The sequence below is a fragment of the Nannospalax galili genome, unplaced genomic scaffold, assembly GCF_000622305.1.
Source record: "Nannospalax galili isolate Female #2095 unplaced genomic scaffold, S.galili_v1.0 scaffold54, whole genome shotgun sequence".
Taxonomy (NCBI): domain Eukaryota; kingdom Metazoa; phylum Chordata; class Mammalia; order Rodentia; family Spalacidae; genus Nannospalax; species Nannospalax galili.
This window is the reverse complement of record NW_008341028.1, coordinates 350,737-372,502: the sequence shown is the minus strand read 5'-3', so window position 1 is coordinate 372,502 and position 21,766 is coordinate 350,737. Positions and strand designations below refer to the sequence as shown.

At 37.1% G+C, this 21,766-nt stretch overlaps 1 protein-coding gene across 4 annotated transcripts in view; it reads right to left on the bottom strand.

The window, feature by feature from the left end:
* Positions 1-1,268: 1,268 nt before the first annotated feature.
* The window catches only part of Cdk13 (cyclin dependent kinase 13), a 112,728-nt gene continuing 92,230 nt past the window's right edge, over positions 1,269-21,766 (bottom strand). For 2 of the 4 annotated variants that reach the window (XM_008836269.3, XM_029564977.1), the window contains exons 10-14: positions 15,617-15,733; positions 14,178-14,309; positions 7,611-7,816; positions 4,707-5,159; positions 2,075-4,189 (exon numbers count right to left, since the gene is read on the bottom strand). In XM_008836269.3, the coding sequence (XP_008834491.1) occupies positions 3,339-4,189; positions 4,707-5,159; positions 7,611-7,816; positions 14,178-14,309; positions 15,617-15,733 (1,759 nt within the window). In that variant the 3' untranslated portion in view covers positions 2,075-3,338. Of the gene's footprint in view, positions 4,190-4,706; positions 5,160-7,610; positions 7,817-14,177; positions 14,310-15,616; positions 15,734-21,766 lie in introns of all 4 variants that reach the window. The other 2 variants (XM_008836271.2, XM_029564978.1) reach the window with 2 other exon arrangements.

The following is a 21,766-nucleotide window of genomic DNA, read 5'->3' as shown; positions in this document are numbered from 1 at the left end:
GATCAAGGTACTCTCCGGCTAAGCTTTTTTCTCAATTATATAGTGGAAACTAACCAATTTTTGGTTACTGGTTGATCTAGTTCAGACTTAAAAATAACAAAACCAGTGTCCCAGGCGATCAATAGATATGCAATCAAAATCTTACCTAAAACAGCAAACCTAAGGTGAAAAATTAGTCAAAACGTGATCATTCTCATGGCACATCCACCAAAACCTTTCTCAGAAGTGCTGCTTGCCTCAGCTTAGAAGCATTTAACCCACACCCTGTTCATTTTTCTCCAATCTTGGTATTTCTTACAAATTAGCCAGCTGCAAGTTAAAATGTTTTCTTCCAAGTTGTTCTAATTCCTTGAAGAACATTCTCTATTCAAATTTCAATTCAGCATTTTACAGACACAAAAATTTCTATCTTATAGTCACTTAAGTATAATTTACATTTAGATTAGGGTATCAAATACCTAGTTTCTCTAGACATTAAAAAAAAATCCTACTGCCAGCCCCAAAAATGAATGATTAAATGCCCTTCATGACTGTTCATGTATCCCAAGAACTAGAATAGTAACTGGCACACTGTGGTCACTGAATATGTGCTAACAGCAAGAATCCCTGAATCACAGTTAAATTACTACATTAATTCATATCCCACAAATTAGTTTCATCAATAAACTCCAGAATTATTAAATTTTCAGACTCAGTTTCATGCAGAATATATTGTTAGGACATACAAATCTCACATAGTGTGTGTATATATTTTTAAATGGGTCAGTCTGTGTCCATGTTCCTATTTGCAATCTGACTCATTTCTTCCCACCAAACTTAGCATTTTATATAAATTAGATTTCACCCAAGGAAATTCAGTGATTACTCTGTAACTTGGAGAAATTGATTTCCCAACTCTGCTGTTTCTGTAATTCCAAACTCACTGAATTAAAGTACTAAATGTTATGCAGTACTGCACTTTTTCTTACTACTGTATTTCTCCCAATTAGGGACACATTCTCTCACACACCACTCTTCTGAGTCTGGTTATCATCTGCAATCGCTAGCACCTTAGCATTAAAAGGTTTAACTGCTGTCACCTTTTCTTCTATATGTATGTAAGACATCTTCATGTTTCACAAGCAATGCTGTCTTAGAAGACACAGAATAGTAGAAAGTATAATTCTAAGTTTCCATTTCAAAGTTGAAAATTTCCCTGTCCTCCCAGCCATGCTCCCAATATGGGTATATAACTGAAATGCTTAATTACAAAAACTATCCAAACACAGTTCAATTTTATATAAAATATTTAATTTTTAAAACACAGGCTATTCATGTCACATAAATATTTTCAATTTTAGGTTAGCTGCTTATAGCCAGCAGAAGTATCAAGTGTGACGATGAGAATAATTTAGATACTGCCACTTATAGGAAAGTCTGAAGCTCTAAGACTCACCATATGAAAATTTCAGAGACTTGAATACTGCAACTATTTTGCTAAATTTTAAAACATTTCTTTACTTCCTGTAATGTATTTTTATTATAAGTTGTTAGTATTCAATATTTAAATAAAAGCGAAATATTTTTTCTTCCATTAATTTTTTTCTTACCATCAACAAAAATAATACCATCAAAAAATAAAATGGTCAATTGACAACTCATTTATAGGAGTAAAATGGCAAATGATCTTCTTACCAATGTTTCCTGAATCATGTTTTTAAATGCAGGTTCACAAGTCAGATACAGGGCACGGGGTTAAACTGGCTTTCAATAACAATTCCATAACAATTGTTCCAATTTAAGATTCCAATTTAAAAAATGTTACTAGAACAGTTAACACAAAATTGTTAGTTGGCACACTCTCAATTTCCCAGAGTCTGTTTTTGAGTGCTGGTTATTTACCTTTGGTTCCTTTCCAGAATTAATATACTTTTGTGTCTCTGTATGGGCATAAGACATTAGTGAGATTGGACAACATTACACTTACTCTCTCTCTCTGTAGAAAGAAAAAATGTTAAAATGGCCTAACAGCATTGCTCTAATCTGGCAGAAGTCACAGTAAACTTTACAAAGGTGAGGAGGGAAGGGAAGAGGTTTTCTCTTTCTGCTTTTTCTTTTTGCTTCACTAAATTCAGTCTAGGCAGTTTTTTCTACTTTAAGTTTACTTTTTCTTAAAATAATTACATAACTTAAAATATGGCATTTTGCCACTCCTCCATCCATGAACTTTAACACACTTCTGTAAACTGCTATTAATTCTTGCTTCTAAAATTCTGCCCTCCAAATAGAAATAGGGTCAACATGGTAGCAAGAAAGAAAACAGCACTCTACAATTCTCATTTAGCTGTTTTCAGTCACTCAAATGCTATTTTTTTTTTTTTTTTTTTTTAGTACTTCTCAGAAGTAACAAAAGGTACTGAATGCCATTCTCCTTTCTTTTCTTACATCAAGGCAAGGTGATAGTAAACATGAACACAGCCAGAAAGACAGGCAGAAAAGGAGAAAGTGTGACAGGCAGAGGGAATGACCTAACTGAACTGACCTGGCAGACACTAAAAATTGAGAGCTTCCTGCTTCATAATGCATTGATTCCCTTTAAAAGACAAATGGGTGTCAGGGCTAACTACTTTTTCAGTCCTTAAGCTTACCTGTTAAGGCACTTACTTAACCCTCCCCACCCCACCATATAAAAACCACTATTTCACTTGAATGCATTTTTGCTGAGTTAATGGTAATCTGCAAAACAAAAGAAAAATAACATTGACCATTTTTTTAAATATAAAACTGTTGCATCAAGAGAAAGGTTGTGTTTTATTTTCTGATATGAGCACAAAGTACACCTTTCACAATTAACACTGAAAGCAGGTGCAAAGACTTGACAGTGACCTTTGACTAAAGGTAGCTTTGTAAAAAAAAAAAAAAATACCAAATAAATCAGTGCCCTTTCTGATTGTTGTAAAACGGGAAGGGTGCGGAAAGGGGTTGGTTGTTACATAAAAGTTGGTCCAAACTTACAAAAAAAGCACAAATGTGCATAGTTCAGAAGATCTGCAAGAGGGTCATAAAAACATTATGTCCCTAAGATTAGCATCCACTTAAAACTGCAAGAATACAAAATAAAATTGTTAACTAAAATTTGTGAAGATGTACAATCAACAGAGCTAGTTTTAAGAACAGCATGAACTTAAGAGCAAAGGTTTTTTTTTTTCTTTTTCACTATTGTATGCAAGACCCTTTTCCACATAAAAATAAAGCTGTTGTTGAATTAATATTATTCAAGTCTCTTGGATTGCTGCCTGAAATTGCAGCTAGAAAAGTCTTTCCAGATAAAAATGATGTGCCTGAGGAAAAACAGATACTCAGTATGGTAACCCTCTACCCCGACCTCTGCCAGCTGATGTGCTAATGTGTCCCCTGTAGCCTTGTGAATACCCAGGTCCTTGGGCAGGAGAAGTCCAGGTCTGTCCATGCATGAGGCTGGGGCCGCCTGGATTTTCCTGTAAATTACTACCATAGTTATAATTGTGCATCTTTGCTGGCAAAGGATGAGTACTCTCTGGCCCTGTGGAAGGGTCATTGCTGTTTGTCAGGACTGCAATAGGACCGTGGCTATATTCAAATCTATGGTCCTTATCTCCACTAAACAACATGGGACCAGCATTGAGGTAAATGTCTCCATATCCAGCCACTGAACTGGGAAATGACTCGGAAAAGGCAGAAGGTTGAGGTGGACCACCAGGATGAGATGAAGCAGTACTGTAGTTATCCAAAGATTGAATATCTGAGTTTCCAATGAAGCTACGTCGTTCCAAAGGTGCAGCTGCAGAACTACTTCCTAGACCATCACTGCTAACATAAGGAGCAGAAGAGAAAGAAGATCCAAAGTTGTCCTTATAGTCTGAGGTGGGTACGTAAGTGTCTCCTGTGGGATAATCAATACCAGCTTCTCTTTTGGGATCATCCTGGGGCTGATGCTGAGCAAGCAGCTGTAACAGGGCCGCCTTCACTCCAGCATGAGGGTCAGTCAGTGAAGAACTAGTGGTAGGTACATGCTGGCTTTCTGTCCGATAATCCAGGTCCTCCTCAGTGACTGGTGGTGGCTCAGGAGGTTCAGGAGGCCGTTGATCAGGAGGCAGAATCCGAGGCCGGTCTGACTCTGGTGTCAGCTCCAATATCCTTCTATCCTGGTGCTGGATGAGGTCATCTTGCCCTAAGTGAAACAAAACCAAAAAAAGTCATAAAGCTACCATGGAGAACTAAATATTCAAAGTAATCACTGTTTCTTTTGAGTGGGCCCAAAGATGGTCAGAAGTTCTACCTCTTCACAAGTACTAATGTTGGTTACTATCATTTAGACAGAAGGTAACAAAAATCTGCCGTTTTCAGCTTTTCAAAGGTACTTCACATATTCCTATTTATTGTTTTAGGAACAAGTTACTATGTATGTAACATTTATCCTTTGATCAAGCATCCTTTTGTATTTAGAATAAAAGATTATCATAGGTATATGTTAGAAAAATCTGTTGATTTCATAATGAAGTCGTGCTCACATGGATAATTTGCTAAAGAATCTATTCCTAGGAGTGAGCAGAATAGGAAACCAACTTGTCACCATGACCTGAGAATTTCTGGGATGGCTGTTTGGAAACAATGCACATATATAACCACCATTACAGGAACACAGCATAAGCACAGCTATGTTAGCAGTCTAATATCTACACACTCACCAGATACCGGCGTGCTGGGTTCTGGAGGTGGTGGTCTGAGTTGTAACGGAGCTTCATGTCCTGATCCATTTTCCCTTTCTTCTAGCAGCACATCTTTCTGTTTTGACTGCTGAGCTTTTATTAACTGAGTCAACAGAACTGCAAATGCACTCTGTACAGCAGCCTGGGCAGCATCAGTTTCCACCTTAGGCTGGATGGTCTGAGAAGGCTGAATTCCTCCCAATGGTTTTGAAGACTCCTGTTGTGGTGTTGATGGATCTGTCTGTTTTTCACCTGTTGCCAAAATTCCAGCAGGAAGGTTTATTTTATTTAGCTGCTGTTGAGTCTCAGAGTTTACCTTAATGTTCAACACTTGGACAAAATCAGCCATATTAACACTTGTTTTAGACTGTAGTAGGTTTAGCAGAATTGCCAATTCACTGTGGTTTAACTGCTGTCCAGGGCCTGTTATTACTAAAGACAAAATTTGTATTAATTACAACTGCCGTAATTCATAGCTCCACCCACCTCCCACAATGGCTCCATGGCACTGTATCAGAACTTGAGGGAGTGTTCCAGAAACAATATGAAAAGGGAATCTCGGTCTATTAATCATTATGCATTCAAGATATAGCTTTGACAAAAGACAAACATAAAAAAAAAAACTATTTCAAAAAATTCATCTTTAGGAGCAAATTTTTTTTTAAGGGAAATCAACACTATACCAGACTCCCATGCAGAGTCAACCAGGACATACATTGTGGATGGTAAATAAATAATAAGGCATTTTCTAAGTGTTCTGTGGCCTTTATTCCTCATAACTACCTTATAAGGTACTCTCATCAGCCTAAAAAAGACTGAGTAACTTGCCCACGGTTACAGATTCTGAAATTTAATTTTGTATCTAGACTCGTGAGCTCTTTATTATGCTGTCCTGGCTTCTCAAAACTGAAGTTAACTGTGCAAAGGATCTTCCTTTTCAGAAACTGAAACGAATTCATTCTGCAGACTATGAGGAAACAGCTGTTTTTATTTTTAAAAATTCAGTCATTTTGAGTAACTTAAAAAGATCTACAAAATAACCGCCTTTAGTCACAGCACTCTGGAAGTAGAGGCAGGCAAATCTCTGAGTTCAAAGCCAGCCTGGTCTACATAGTGAGTTCCAGACCAGCTGGGGCTACAGGGAGACCCTGTCTCAAAAAGACCAAAAAAAAAAAAAACATATACATGCTTACAAAAAATATGTTTACGACATTCATATATGATAGTATTAGCTCATCAATAAAATGCATTGAGTCAATTTTCTTTTTCTAACTTTCAGTCTAGAATTGGTCTGTTTAACACAAGTTTTTATAAGCTCTTATCTGAATCATGCGTAACAAATCCCAAAATCCCAAACACGTACAGTATTTTCTATGGCAAATGATACAGCTGACAGACTGGTATAAAGGAGACTTTTAAGACAAAATTGATTACTAACGCTATTCATATTCACACTGTTTCATCTTTATGTATCTGCAGATACTTTTCACTAATTCCTAGTATGATTAATTCAAAAGAAATCTTTGCAAATTCTTATAAAAAAGTCCCATTTTCTTGCTATACCAAGAGCTATTTTTCCTCCTCATTTCTCTATTAGCAGAAAGTGAGAGATAAGAAAAAATCTCATGGAAATGGTTCTCTTGCTAAAGGGGAAATTCTCTTATTTGAAGGCATTTACTAATGACGGAGAGAAAAATGGAGCAAAAGAGAATCATTTCTATTTCCACAAATTTCTCATTTGTTTATAGTGCAAGTCTTCATAGAGTAAGATAACTACCCTCTATTTTTCTATCCTTATTACTAGTCTCCATATTGTCTTGTCTATTTAGGACAACTATTATCTGGGACAGCTGACCATACCATCTAAGCTTCTTATTGCTGCCATCTCACATTGTCCTTTAGCCGTAGAGAGTAAGACATATGACATCAATACAAATTATGAAAATATACTATTGCATCTTTTGTTTTTACCAAATTTTACATATTTTAATAGGAAGTATATGATATAGATTAGCCCAGTAAAACATGTTCTCTAAATAGTGTCACTATTTTTACGTGTAAGGAAAATTCATTCTTTCAAAAAAATGTAAACAACAAATAATTGCTTTTTGTTTTCACAATACGTGGATAAACCAAGGTCAAGGATAAGCTTGTAGATTACATGAGCAAGGACTAATGGCAATCTTGAACTCAAGTATTCTCAGCTAATCTCTACACTTAACACTCAACCACCAAAAGTTTGAGGTGATTCTGCTTAAAAATCAGTAATCAACATTTCCTCATATTTCAATAAGCGCTGGTCTAATTTTTTATATTTAATAAACCTTTACACTTACACACATTTGGTTTCAATCTCTAGTCAGAAAAAAAAAACTGACAGTGAATGTGTGAATGTTCCTGTTTTTTTTTTTTTTGAGAGAGAGTGTCCTGCTGTCCCAGAGCTGGCCTTTAAATCTGTAGCCCTTTATCTTGCCTCTGCCTCTGAAGTACTGGGATTACAAGTGTTCAGCCACCATGCTCAGCACATTCCTGGATTCTTGAGGGAAAACGATGAAACCAATTTCATGTATTAAAAGCTGTGAACTTAAACATCCATAGACACTGAGTGTTGTAAACCTCACAAGAGTGTAGCAAGGTAAAAGATAAATACTACTGAACTAGGGAAACAAAGGAAAAAAAAATTATACCAATTACAAGAAGGTGATTTGAGATCGCTTAAGAATGTTCTGCCTAGAGCACTGGAGCCTTTGTGCTGGCAAAACAAAGCAATGCCAAGATCACTGAATAGACTTATTTTGCCACAAGATGCTTTAACAGTATAATGAATAAACACAACATAAACCACAAAGCAACACAAACAAAACCCACGTAAGCATTACTGACCAGGAGCTATATTCGAGTTGCCTTGAGATTTCAGTTGTGCAGGTGGCAGTACACCCTGAGGTGTGTTAGCCCTGCTGTCATCCAAGCCCAGGGACAATTCCTTTCTGGGGGCTTTAATTGTGGAAACATCATCAGTCATGCCCATCTGTTTCTGTCGTCTTCGCTTTTTACTCCATAATTCATGACAATCTTGCCATAAAGGAAGGCTGAAAAAGACAAATGAAAGCTTGTGAATGCTGTACAACATAAAGTACCAACATAACTACGTTCCACTAAAGCCATTCCCTCTATCACAATCACTCATGGAGACTTCAGGCAGACCTGGTGGAACTCCACCCCACACTCCATGTCTCACCTACTTCAGGGCTCTTATCTTTAGAGATGGACTGGTTTCCTTTTATCTGAGAATTTCATATATGCATATAATATGTTCTGATCAAGTCTACATACTTTCCCTTCCAGTTCCTCCCCTCACTCTCACCTTCCTCCCAACTTCATGTATTTTTTACTTCGTAAACCCACTGAGTCCATTTAGTGCTGCCTGTGTGTGCATGGGTGTTGGACCATCTACTGCAACACGGGCAGGATCTCAAGGGCTGCATCCCTGAAGAAAACAGACTCAGCAGTCATCAACTGCCAATAGAGTCTCAGTTCGAGGTGGGACTTCCTGACTACCTCCCCCCTCCATGCTGGGATTTTGTCTGGCTTAATCCTGTGTAGGTCCTGAGCTGTTGTCACAGCCGCTATGAGTTCCTGTGTGCAAATGCCCTGTTGTACAGATGAACTATTTTTCTTTTCCCTTCTGAATAACAAATAGTTGTCAAAATTAAGAATACATATTTATAAAGTTGGCCACCATTTTCCTTGGTACAACCTTCTAAAGCCAATTCCTTCAGCACATCATACATTGAACAGGATTTGAAAAAGGATGGAGAAACATGCCATTTGCAGAAACCAGATATAAAATAAAAGGCTAGAATGTGACATTCATGAAAAGCTTTCTAGCAAAAGCTTTTCACTTAACATTTTACTTGCTACTATAATCAAATGTTCCAAAGTAAACGGATTCTATAGATGAGTTTCAAGAATAGGTAATCCAGGCACAGAGTTCTGAGTAATTAATAACTACCAAAATTGCCCACAATTCTGAAAAAAAATTTATCTTAATATAATTTTGTTACACTAAATACTAGAAAATAAGCTTGCTTAAAGACACAATACTTGACTTACAAATGCTTTCTTACCCTAATTATAATATAGAAACTTAATTTTATCTAGTTTGGAGTTGAGAAAATAAAGGCTTGGAAAGGTTAATAAACTTGCCCAGAATATCTAGATTCTTTTAAGCAATGCCATCTAATGATATATACCTGCTGTCCTCAACCTGGATGTTTACCTCAAAGGGTACATGGAGACTTTCCAAGAGTGTAGCTGGGACTGTTTTAAGGGAATTTCCATTTCCACATGTCCCCTTTTCTAAGATTGAGCTGTGAGAATGGCCTGTATGTTCAAGAAGTTCTTTCACACCTCTTCTTTCACAATTACTTTATCTCATAAAATAAAGGCATATGCAACAGTATGGTTGAATCTTAGCAATACAGTATTAGGAAAAAAAAAAAGTCATTTCCACAAGATTACAAACAGCATGACACCTTTGTATAAAATGAAAAACTACATTCTTAAATGTAATTTTTTTATGAATACATACAGATGGCAACAGAAAGTATATACAAGAGTAAGGAAACAGGGATGATGGTTACCTCAGGAGAAGGCAAGGGAATATGTGGGTAGGAGAAAGGATTATGATATGATTAAGTTATTTTCAAGGCTCTAGCTTTTGCTTGGTAGGTTCATGGCTGCTTATTAACATTATTTAAAATAACTGAGGTAACTAAAATAAATAAAAGAGAGCCATGCATGGACCAATGATGAGTGACACAAGGATTATGATTGAACCAAGTCTATGCACCTGAGGTCTGAAAACAAAACAAAGGCATACCTCTCAGCCATCTTACTATGGTGCATTGCCTCAGCGTGTAAAAACCTCCTGGAGTAACAAACAAAGGGACAATTTGAAATATTGATACTGGGAAGATTTAAGGCATCAAAAACCCTCCAAAGACTTTCCTTTCTGGGTATGTGTGCATTTTATGACGTGGGACTTAGCCTCTGTCGGGACACTGATTTCAGGTATACTGTTAAAGTGTAAAGTGGGGTAAATAAAGTGATTTCACCCCTTCCATTCTGATAGTAAGGAAATGTAATGCTCTTGTGGAAGACCCTCTTAAGAACAAAGGAATTCATGAAAAGGAAAAGGACTTTTGTTCCCTCCCACAATTTAAAGATTCATTACAAATTAACATTCATCTATGGAGGATAAACATCACCTTACATAAATGTCTACAATGGTACTGGTTAGTGACACTGATTCTCCAGATAGATCAGGCCTGTTTTCCAGGTAACCAAATCTACATGATTCTTTGAAGGCTCAAATGCTGGCTCTGTCACTTCTTTGCTTGTCAGGCAAGTAACTTGACCTCTGCATCTCAGTTTCCTTAGTGTGATAATACCAGTCTCATGGGGATAGAGGTAATACATGCTAACATTCTCAGGGCTTGGTCAATGCCTCTCAAATAGTTAATACTGTACTCATGTTTGATATCATTGATCATTAATCAGTATGGTAGTTTTATCAAATCATATCAAAATATTTATTACAATTACTGATGATCACATTACTGTGCAAGTGTTTAATGCTTATTGTTTAACACGTGCACATGTGTCTGTGTGTGTGTGCATATATGTATGTGTGTGTACTGCCTATATGTATGATGTAAGTGCATCCCTGTCGTGCAGTACCCACAGAGGTCAGAGAGGGCATAGGCTCCCCTGGAACTGGAGTTACAGATGGTTGTTAGTAGTCATCTGGGTGTTGGGAATCAAACCTGGGACCTCTACAAGAGCAGCCAGTGCTCTTAACCACTGAGCAATCTCTCTAGGCCCTGTTTAACAATTTTTATACTGTCAATAAAAAATAAAATTATAGACTAATAGCCATCTTTTTAGTTAAACATACTTATTTTTAAATTATTTTTGCTTTTGTTTTGCTTACACATTTGTAAGAGCACCATGTGTGTGCAGTGCCTGTGGAGGCCAGAAGAGGGCATCGGATCCACTGGAACTGGAGTTATGGACAGTTGTTAGCCACCATGTGGATGCTTGAAACTGAACTCAGGTGCTCTGCAAAAGCAGCCAGTGCTCTTAGCCACTGAGTCATCTCTCCAGCCCCATACTTATTATTCTTAACTATGTATATGTGTGTCTGTGTGTGTATTTCTGCACTGGCTACAGTGTCTGCAGAAGCAGAGGTGTTGAATCCCTTGGAGCTGGAGTTAAGGGCAATGTGAGCCAGCCAACATAAGGTCCTCTCCAAGCACAGTTCATGTTAAGCCACTGAGCCATGTCTCCAGCTCCTGTATATACTTAATAATTTTAGCCACTATTACAGACTATTATAGAATATACAATGTTATATGTTGTTTACATGATTTTTAAAATACTGAATCAAATGTTATTATATTACCCTGACTATACTTTAGTGATGTATTTAAGAGGATCTATTCCTGGTTCACAGAATGTTCCTGAAATGAATTACTAATGTCTGAGTAAGTTTTCAGTTTATATGGTTTCCAACTCCCTACTCTCACAAGACCTACAGTAGAAAATAATTTTCAACTGACCTCTAAAAGGTCATTAAAATAATTTTTTGATAAAAGACTTTAGATATTTAAGGTAGAAGCAGTCCAAAGACAGAGAGATATAGCTGTGATACAAGTTCTTTCAGTCTCAAACACGTATTTCCAAGTGTGCCCACAAAAATAAAAAGCAAACTGCAATTAAAGTGGGACTCTTTCTATAGTAAGTAAATATTAATCAATAGCATGCAAATTACTTGGAGGAAAACATCTCAGCTTTATTATTTTTAGACTGCATTTCCAAGCAAAATCACTAATTTTTAAAGCAACAAAATATGCACTACTAATACAGCATCATACCATATATTAATATTAATGCTTTTAAATTAAATTTCCATTTATATACATACCTTTGTTTTAAAGAATTACGGCAACAGTTATATTAGAATAAAAAAATGTATAGGAGTAATGGAAGTTCAAGAAGAAAGAGGAATAATGTAACTGAAAGGCTTTGATATTTAGACTCCAATGAATACATTTACAAGATTAAAGAAACTTCTCTACATAAAAATGTTAATTCATCTAATTAGCAAGTTCCATGTCTGTTAGGGCTACAAGGAGTCCTTGCCTTAAAAAAGTTAATTTAACATTCACTGGTTATTGCATTTTATTCAACTTGTAAGCTTGATTTTTAAGAGCTTAGGTATCAATTGAAAATAGGCTTGATACAGTTTTACCACATCTTATATAGATTAAATTATTAGAATCAGCACTACCAGTAACAGAACAAAGTCATACCACATTCCTGCTGCCATGCTCCATAAGGAGGAAGCACCTGCTACCATGCAGGTAGTATTCTTGCACTGAAAAACAATCCAATCTTGATCACAAGAAATCAGTCTGAAGCCTGAGATGTTTTGCCAAACACCCATCTTAGGCTCTTTCAAAAAATGCCATCGTTGGGGTTAGAGATGTAGCTCAGTGGCTAGCATGTGAGGCCCTGGGGTTTGACCCACAGCACCAAAAAAGAAAAGTCAATTATCAGATAGTAACCAACATGAAAGAGATATGCTGGTTAAACACAACAGCTAGCTCAGATAAATCTTTTATCTCCCCAAAAGAAAGTTTATAAAATCTTACTGGGCTACTGGAGAAACATGACTATGAATACGGACTAGCAGGTACTGTAATGTTAACTTCTTTATAATGGTAGCAGTTCTGGTTTTGTTTTCTAAGATTTATTTATGTGTATGAGTGTTTTGCTTATATGTATGTAATTGCACCATGTGCATGCAGTGACTGTGATGCCAGAAGGTGGCATCAGATCTCCTGAAACTGGAGTTACAGATGGTTGATAACCACCGTGGTGCTGGAAACTAAACCTAGGTCTCTGGACAAGCAGTAAGTGCTCTTAACAGCCGAGCCATCTTTCCAGTTTCGGTTCTTGAATATTAGATTGTGTCAATAAAGACAACTAATTCTTTAAAATTTTATAAACAAAGTGTGTCCACATATCACTATGTGAAGGATATATGAATTATCATTTTAATACTCTTATTTTTCTGTAGTTAAAATTTTTCAAAATCAGAAAGTTTAAGTAGGGTACTAGAATCAAACTACTTGGACACTAATGATCTATACTAATAGGAAAAATAAATAAATAAATAAACCTAAGTGACAATCCAATAGTGACTTAGCTAGGTGTGGTAGTGCACACCTATAATCCCAACACTCAGGAGGCAGACAGGAGGATCTTAAGTTCAAAACCAGGCTGGGTTACATAACTGGACTGAGTCACCAAAAAAAAAAAAAATCAAGAACAAAACCAAACAAAAAACCAGTAAATGATTTGCATCCCTCTGCATGTCAAATGGTAGTTACTTTTGACTTTGAAACTACCCCATAAAGGTCACTTACATACAATTCAATAAAAATCTAAAGAAGCTGAACATGACAGTCTTGTGGAAATAAATTCCATGTAACTGATAAATGGGAGAGCCAGGATTTGAACTCCAGAGCCCATGTTTATTCACAAAAAATATGTGGATTTTATCAGACAAAATTATTATACAGATAGGTTTGTTTTTAATAACAATGCTCATCATGTAAACAATTACTAAGAAACTATCTACAAAGACCCTATCAACAAGAGGCAAATGGACCATCTTCTTCACTCCTCCCTAAATCAATTCTGGAGAAATTCTAGGAGCTCTGAGAAGGTTCTAGGTATGCTAATTCTCCAAACTATGCATTTTTCCTTCATATGACTCATCCCACATGTCTCTGATACTAATAATCTTTTAAATGATGGTAAGGATGTCCTATCTTGCAGGATGTCAAAGAATTATCTTCATATTATTAAACTAACTTGCATTTGGGAGCTGGCTCCACCCTTTACCATTATTTGCATTCTTGGGCAAGTTTTTTAACCTCTTTGAGCCTGCTTCCTCCTCTGTAAAATGGTGATGAGGATAATACCTACCTTAAGAGGATTATAAAGACTAAGTTGGCATAGCACTCAAAATTTTAGCTAAACCAGTACCACTAGTAGCTTAAGTTCTCACATAAGTGCTCTTCCAGCAGCAAGTATTCTTATTCTTAGAGGTGAAATACATTCCTACACTCTGGAGATACAGTAACTCTACATTAGCTAGAGAACAGCTATGTTTGCTAGTTCTACGGTAAGCTCAACAATACGTGAGCATCTCACTCTTGGTGTGCAAATATGTGTTTTTCTATCATTTTATTTATTGCTCTCAGTTTCTCTCAATTTAACCAGGCATGGAATACTTCTGATTACAGCTAATTACAAAGGCTAGCAAAATTTTCTAGGTTCTGTATGTCAACTCCAAAATAACAAAAAGTGACTTACTCTGGTGGAGGCATTTTGGAGGGTTCCACATCTCGTAGGAATTCGCACTGAAGAGCCTGCTCAGCAGTGCATCGCTTACTGGGATCCAAGGCAAGCATGTAATCAAATAAGTCGAGTGCAGCTGCAGGAATACTAGCACGAGAGGATTATAAAAGTCATGTATGTTCTTCAGACACAAGCTCAGTGCTTCTTTGGGAGCTTACTTTAAAGAAAATTAGTCTATATCAAATTTAAAAATTAATTAAAAATTATGTTTGAATACCAACTGCTTTCCTCCCTGTTTAGATCTTAAATATCCATATTACTTTGGTATTAGTCAATTCCTATTATAATTTATATAAAGAATGCTATAAACTGGTAATTCTGGGTGGTAAACATTAAAAAATAATTTAAGTACTGATGAAATAGTATTAATTTTGACAGTATTCTACCCAAATATCAAATTTTTCTTTCAAGAAATACTTCATAGCCAGGCATGGCTATGTATGCCTTTAATCCTAGCACCTGGAGACAGGTAGATCTCTGTGAAATCGAGATCTACATACAAAGTTCCAGGCCAATTGGGGCTACAGGAAAACACTGTCTCAAAAAGAAGAGAAAAGGAAAGGAAAGAAAAAAGGGGGCTGAGAGCTAGCGAGATGACTCAGTGATTAAGAGTACTGGCTGTTCTTGCAGAGGACCTGAGTTCAATTCCTAGCACCCATGTGGAAGCTAACAACTGTCAATAATTCCATTTCCAGGGGATCTGACACATCTTCTGGCCTCCATGAGCACTGCATGACACAAGTACACTTATATCCATGCAGGCAGTACACTCATACACATAAAAAATAAAATACAAATTTTTAATAGTCAATCATTTGTACATAATTTTGGGACAATTTAGGATACAATAATCTATTTTATTACTCTATGGGCAATTTGCTGTTATAAATTCAAAAACTGGATTAAAATAAAAGCTACGCTCATTTGAAAGCTATCTTAATACAATTTAAAACAGTATTTTTAAATAAATTCTTTCATACAAACACCAAATAAAGCATAAGACCCAAATCACTAATTCCACAAAGATAGTGAAAGGTAATTTACTTGTAGCAAAGGGAAACTCAAAATTCAGCACTCTAGAAGAACTAGAACTGCAGTTTGTCAATCTTAGGTCAAGGACAGAGTGATACATAGAATACATTAAGAAATGACTTTCTGAGCTGTGTGTGCTAGGTAGGCATCCCTGTAATTCCATTAAGCACTTGGGAGGTAGAGGTAGGATTCAGATTCAAAGTCACCCTTTGCTACATAGAGAATTCAAGGCCAGCCTGGGCAAAGTGAAAATGCAAACAAACAAAGAACCCCTACATTCAACACCCTCCCCAACCCCAAACCCTAATGATTTCAAAATAAACTTTCACTGCAATATAGATATTTAAGCATCCCTTCCTTACAAAACAAATTCTTCTCTTAACTTTCGGCGATACTGCTTCTTTGGTTTCATGGTGTTGAAATACGGTAGTTTGATTACATCAGGCCACACTGCAGGACATGGGCTCCCACAAATACGGCTAAATGCACAAAGAAAGTACAACATCATTATCAACTACATAGGAAAACTAATACATACAATAGTTAAAAATAACGCCAACTCAAGCCAGGAGTGGTAGCACATGCCCTTGATCCCTGCACTCAGGATGCAGAGGCAGGCAGTTTGTGAGTTTGAGGCCAACCTGGTCTACATATAATTCCAGGCCAGCTGGGGCTACAGGGAGATCCTCTCTCTAAAATAAATAAACAACAAAAAAATCAATTCATTGTTAAGGACTCAAAGGCCTTGATCTTATATGTTTAAAATATTTTAGTCCTGGGGCTGGAGAGATGGCTTCGCAGTTAAGAACACTGGTTGTTCTCGCAGAAGACCCGGGTTCGAATCCCAGCACACACATGGCAGCTAACAACTGTCCATAACTCCAGCTCGAAGGGATCCGATGGCCTCTTCTGTCCTCTCTGGGCACTGCATGACATGGGTGTAATTACCTACATGCAGGCAATACACTCATACACATAAAAATAAAACAAATTTTTAGTCCTAATTTAATTAAAAAATGATTTTCAGCAGATGCAATCAAAACCCTAAAACACGGGTAACATTCAAAATACAAGACCTGTGTCTTAGATATCAGCAAATTAAGAAAGCTACAGTTCACTATGTCTCATCCTGGTTTTGGAGTGGCTAGCATGGCCACCTCCCAGTTAGATAAGGTAGCCTTACAGTACCAGCAGAAGCCAATTTCCTAGCTAAGAAAGAAGGAAAACTGGCAAGACTGCCACAAGGGGGCCATAAAGGTAGGAATCTTAAAACAGCAAAGTTCTTAAGTGTAAGGAATGCCTCTGGTCACAGGTATTTATACTTTTAATTTCTTTCCGCTTTTTTTTTTTTTTGTCTTTTTGAGACAGGGCCTCCCTGGAGACAGCTGTCTGTCCTGGAACTATGTAGACCAGGCTGGCCTTGAACTCACAGAGATCTGCCTGCCTCTGCCTCCCAAATGCTGGGATTAAAGGCGCGGGTCATCACACCCGGTTTACTCTCTAATTTTAACTTGAAAGTCATCACTAGCTTGTTCTGTATTGATATATCATACAAGGAATGCGATACACAAATAGGTTACCACAGTGGTGAACACTGAAAAACTAGCTTAAGTACTGGTGAAATGTTGATTAAATTATGCTTGAGTATATATTATTTATAAACTGTTAAGGCTTTTATAAAAAGAGAAAATGTGGACATATCACTGACAAACTATTAGTGCCTTATTTTATATATATATAAAACACAATTTTCAAACTCCTCAAACCTCTGCAACATTCAGAGCATGGGCAGTATGAGATGATCCTAGGGACCACACCTCACTCACGAAGCTGCCTCTCATCTAATCAGCTCTTTCCACAGACCAGGCCTTCCTGTCTGTGCTTCTATTTCTTCCTAGATTCTATGCAGCTCCAGCTGAATCCTCATCACTTCTTGAGGTTCAGGTCAGTTATTCAACAGTCTTCTCTATTCCCAAATGCTACTCAGAATGGATATTCTTTGCATGATTTTCACACCTGTTTCATCCTGCTTTGCATTTCGTTGTATACATAGCTGCTTCTACTACATTATGGTTTAGAAACTATGTCTCATTTTTGCACAGCTACACAAATATCAGTAATAAGTCTCAGGCGAGCAGAATGGAACACATCAATAATAATAGATTGTATTAGAATAGAGGGACACTTCCAACTGCAGATATAAGAAAATTTAAGGTAACGATGAAGATTTTTATTATAATTCCAAGGATAAACTATACATAGATGGGAAAGAAAATGAGAGTATGTTACAGGCAGAGAAAACATAGGCGAGGGCATGAAAATAACAAAGAATAGAAATCCAAGAGGAAGACTAAATAAATCAGTGTAGCTAGAATCTAACCAGTTTAGGGAGGTGAGCTGGAAGCACACAGACCTGGGGCTACAAGGTCAAGTTTAAAGACCCCCTTACGAACCCATTAATATAGGCAGTCTCTGAAAACAAACTTTAAATCTGAATCCTGTCTGTGGTCACTTATCACATATACAACTTAGGAATCTGTAAGACTGGTTAATTTTACTTCAAAGGTATGAAATGAACTAGCATCTGCCTCTTAGCATGATAAACATGAGGTTTTACTCAGCTAAAATTTTAATTATTTTATTGTTAAGTGCTGTTGGAAGATAACTAAGGACTAAAGTTACCTAGCTAATAGTAGCACACAAGACAGGACAAATACACAGACACAGGGAAAGTTGAAAGAAACCAGAGGCAAATAGGAAAGCAATTGGTAACTGTATAATAATAGTCTGTACTTTGTAGCCAGCCATCCAGATATACTAAAGGTACCTTGTAAGACATTGTATGTTAAAGCATGTGCTAAGTACTCAAATATCTGAGGTCCACTTGGAAAATCTACTAAGTTAGCCTATTCTGTTATCAATAAATACCAGAGATCTTTGTTTTTGAAAGGCTGGCAGAAGAAACTCCTCTATCCAGATATACTGAAGTTACCTTCTAAGACACTGTATGTTATAGCATATGCTAAGGTAACTAACTCCTCAACTATTTGAGGTCCACTTGGAAAATCTACTAACTTAGCCTATTCTGTTATGAATAAATACATTTCTAATGATCCTCCTGAGAATTTGTGTGTACATGCATAGAAATGTGCCACTGTCCATGTGTGGAGTTCAGAGGTCAACTTGCAGAAGTCGGTTCTCTCCTTCTACCATATAACTCAGGCAATCAAGCTTGACAGCAGGCACCTTTACCCACCAAGCCTCTTGCTGGCCTTCAGAATTTTTTGATACATGAATTCTAATTAGTACTCTCTTAAAAGACAACTTTTTCCCAAAGTATGCATATGGTATGTATGAGTGCTTCTGTGTAAGAGACTGTCTTCTTCAATCATTCTCCATGGTATGTATTGAGGCAAGATCTCTCACTGAATCTAAAGCTTGCCGATTCAGCTAGTCTGGATAATCTAGCTTATACCTGGAAAACTGGGATCACAGATGAGTCACCATACCCACTCAATTTCTTACATGGGTTCTGGGGACCTGACCTTCCAACCTCATGCTTGCAAAGCAATTTATCCCTGACACATCTCTCTCGCCTTAAAAGAAATTCCTGACGGGACCCAACTGATGCTCTAGACTTTTAAGCTTTATATTTCTATCCTAGAGTAAGAGCCTATTTCCCTCAGTTTATGTATTTTTTTTTTCCAGTGAGACTTTGTGCTTAACAGGTTTTTTTTTTTTTTATGTTTTTCGCTCATTACAGTTTTTATAAGCAGTTAATTAGGAAAACTGTATAGGAAACAGTCAAAAGCATCCTAGACGTTACAGTCCCAAAGCTTTAGCACCTGAGGCTTTCCAGATTTACAATCAGTAAGCATATACACATACACCCATATCAGGCGTCCCCCAGCCCCGTCGCAGTGCTGGGGCTAAAGTCATGTGCCACCACGCCAGACAGGTGTATTACATCATGTGGTAATTAACAATGTTAAAGTACTGGTGATGGCACACATCTCTAAGGTAACTTTAGTTTCAGATTTTAATGGGAATGCTTTGCTGTATGTCTGGGAAAGGTGATTTTTGGTTTGAGAAATGCAGAATTCATAATGAAAGATATTCACAAGCATAAAAATTCCTAATATTTCAGTATCTCCTATTAAGTTGCTCATTGAGCTGGGACTGATGGCAGATGCCTTTAATCCTAGCGTTCGGGATCGGCGTGGCCTGGTCTACATCATAGCCAGACCAGACAGAACATAGTGAGGCCCCATCTCACAAACAAAAACCAAGGGGGGGGGGGGAATAGAAGAAAGCAAAGAGCTCATTTTAACTACAGGTTTTCATTTTTTGTGGCATTTCAATTTTAGAAGGACTTCTAATGCTATAAATTATATGAAGAAGTTTCCTAATGTCTAGTCTTTATACAGGCCAAGCATCACTTGGGCCAAATAAAAGGAACTGTTACATTGCAACAGTTTGTAATACTTTATTTTCTATTTGTTAATTTAGATGTTTTATATCCGTATTCACATGAGACTGACAAACAGCAACAGTTCTCACAACTGAGGTCCAGGTGCTAGAGAAATGGCCTAGTGGTAGACCCAAGTTTGGTTCCCAGCACCCATTCAGGTGGCTCATAACAACCTATAGCTTTACCTCCAGGAATCCAATGCTTTCTTCTGGCCTCCAGGGGCACCTGCATAGTTTTTGTTGTTTTTAAACTGCTGTCTAAAGACCTCTGTACACCCCTGTACTCCAGGGACCTGGCAGGTCCAAATTATTTCTAAGACATTTGCCCTTTTCAGTATGTTAGGTTGCAATAATGGTACAAAAATAATGGTAGAGGGCTGGAGAGATGGTTCAGCAGTTAAGACCACTTGCTGCTCTTGCTGAGGACCTGGGTTTGATTCCCAGCACCCACACGGGTGGGCAGCTAACAACCATCTGTAACTCCAGTTCCAGGGGATCCAATACCTTTTTCTGACATGGGGGCACTTACATACATGCAGGGAATACACTCATAAAATAAAAATAATTCTTTAAAATTATTAAATCCTAATATTGGGGCATATAACTTTGCAATGTGCTCTCAGATGAAATGAGAAAGTTATAAAGCTCTCTCTCCTCTCCACCCCACACCCACAAATATGATCGCTCATGTAAGGAAAAATACTCATGCAATGTGAAATTCAAGCTGAAGTTGCTGATTTTTTAAAATCTAAAAACAGTAAAATATTGGAACCAGGTGTGATGAAGCATGTCTTTAATCCCAGCACTCAGGAGGCAGAGGCAGGTGGACCTCTGTGAGTTCAAGGCCAGCCTGGTCTACTTAGTGAGTTCCAGGCCAGTTGGGGCTACAGGGAGACCCTGTCTCAGAGACAAAAAATAAAGTAAAATAAGACATTAGTCATTAAGACCAGGGTGCCTAATATTTTCTCAAATACAATAAAAATTGGCCTTTTGCTTCAAAGACAACAGTTTATTATAAATTATAAAATTCTAAATTTCAAGGAAAAATCAGAATACTGAAAAGCCTGCACCCACCACCGCGAAACTGATGGCTTCATAATACTTAAAAGCTTTCCTTGGGCCTGGATAGATGGTGCAGCGGTTAAGAACACTGGTTGTTCTTGCAGAAGACCTGGGTTCAAATCCCAGTACCCACATAGCAGCTAACAACTGTCCATAACCTCAGTCCCAGGGGATCCGACAGCCTCTTCTGACCTCCACAGGCATTGCACAACATGGGTGCACTTAACCAACATGTAGGCAATACATGCATAGACATAAAATAAATTTTTTAAAAGTTTAAAAACAAAAGCTTTTCTAATAGTATTAGTGCTAAGAACAATTAATAAATTTGAAAGAGTTGCTCATTTAGTGCATCAATATTTTTCAGATGACCAATAAATAATGTCACAAAGGTCCATTGGGTACAAAATAGGCCAGTGGGCTTCAATATAGTATGATAGTCCTTCAAATGAATTCAGGTTGCACATTACAACCAAAATGAAAAAACCACCATTTATCTAGTTTCTGGATACTTTCAAAAAGAATATCCACAAGTCTCTTCCATAAATAAACCCCACCTATGCTCTGTTAAAAAAATATTTTTAAAAAGATCACAGAAACCCCCTCCCACCCCCCTAAAAAAGAATATCCACAGGTATCTGAAAAGATGATTGTAAATAACTCATCTCAGATGAGGATCCCAGTGTGATTTTAGACATTCCAAGTATATAATATACTCATCTCACCAATTTTTGAGAAAATACACTTCTTGACACTAAAAAGGTTATGTTCTACTGCATTAAAATTACTGACAAATATTTTTAATTTCCAGTAAGTTAACTGTCAGTAAATACAACCAACAAAAAGGCTCTAGAGATCTTCGATTTAGACTGCAAAGAAGTTAGGAGACCATAAAGATTGAGGATTGAGAAGCCTAAGTCTACATAATAATTTGCTATTACTTTTAGGGGTTATAGATGATTGTTAAAAAAGTAAGTTTT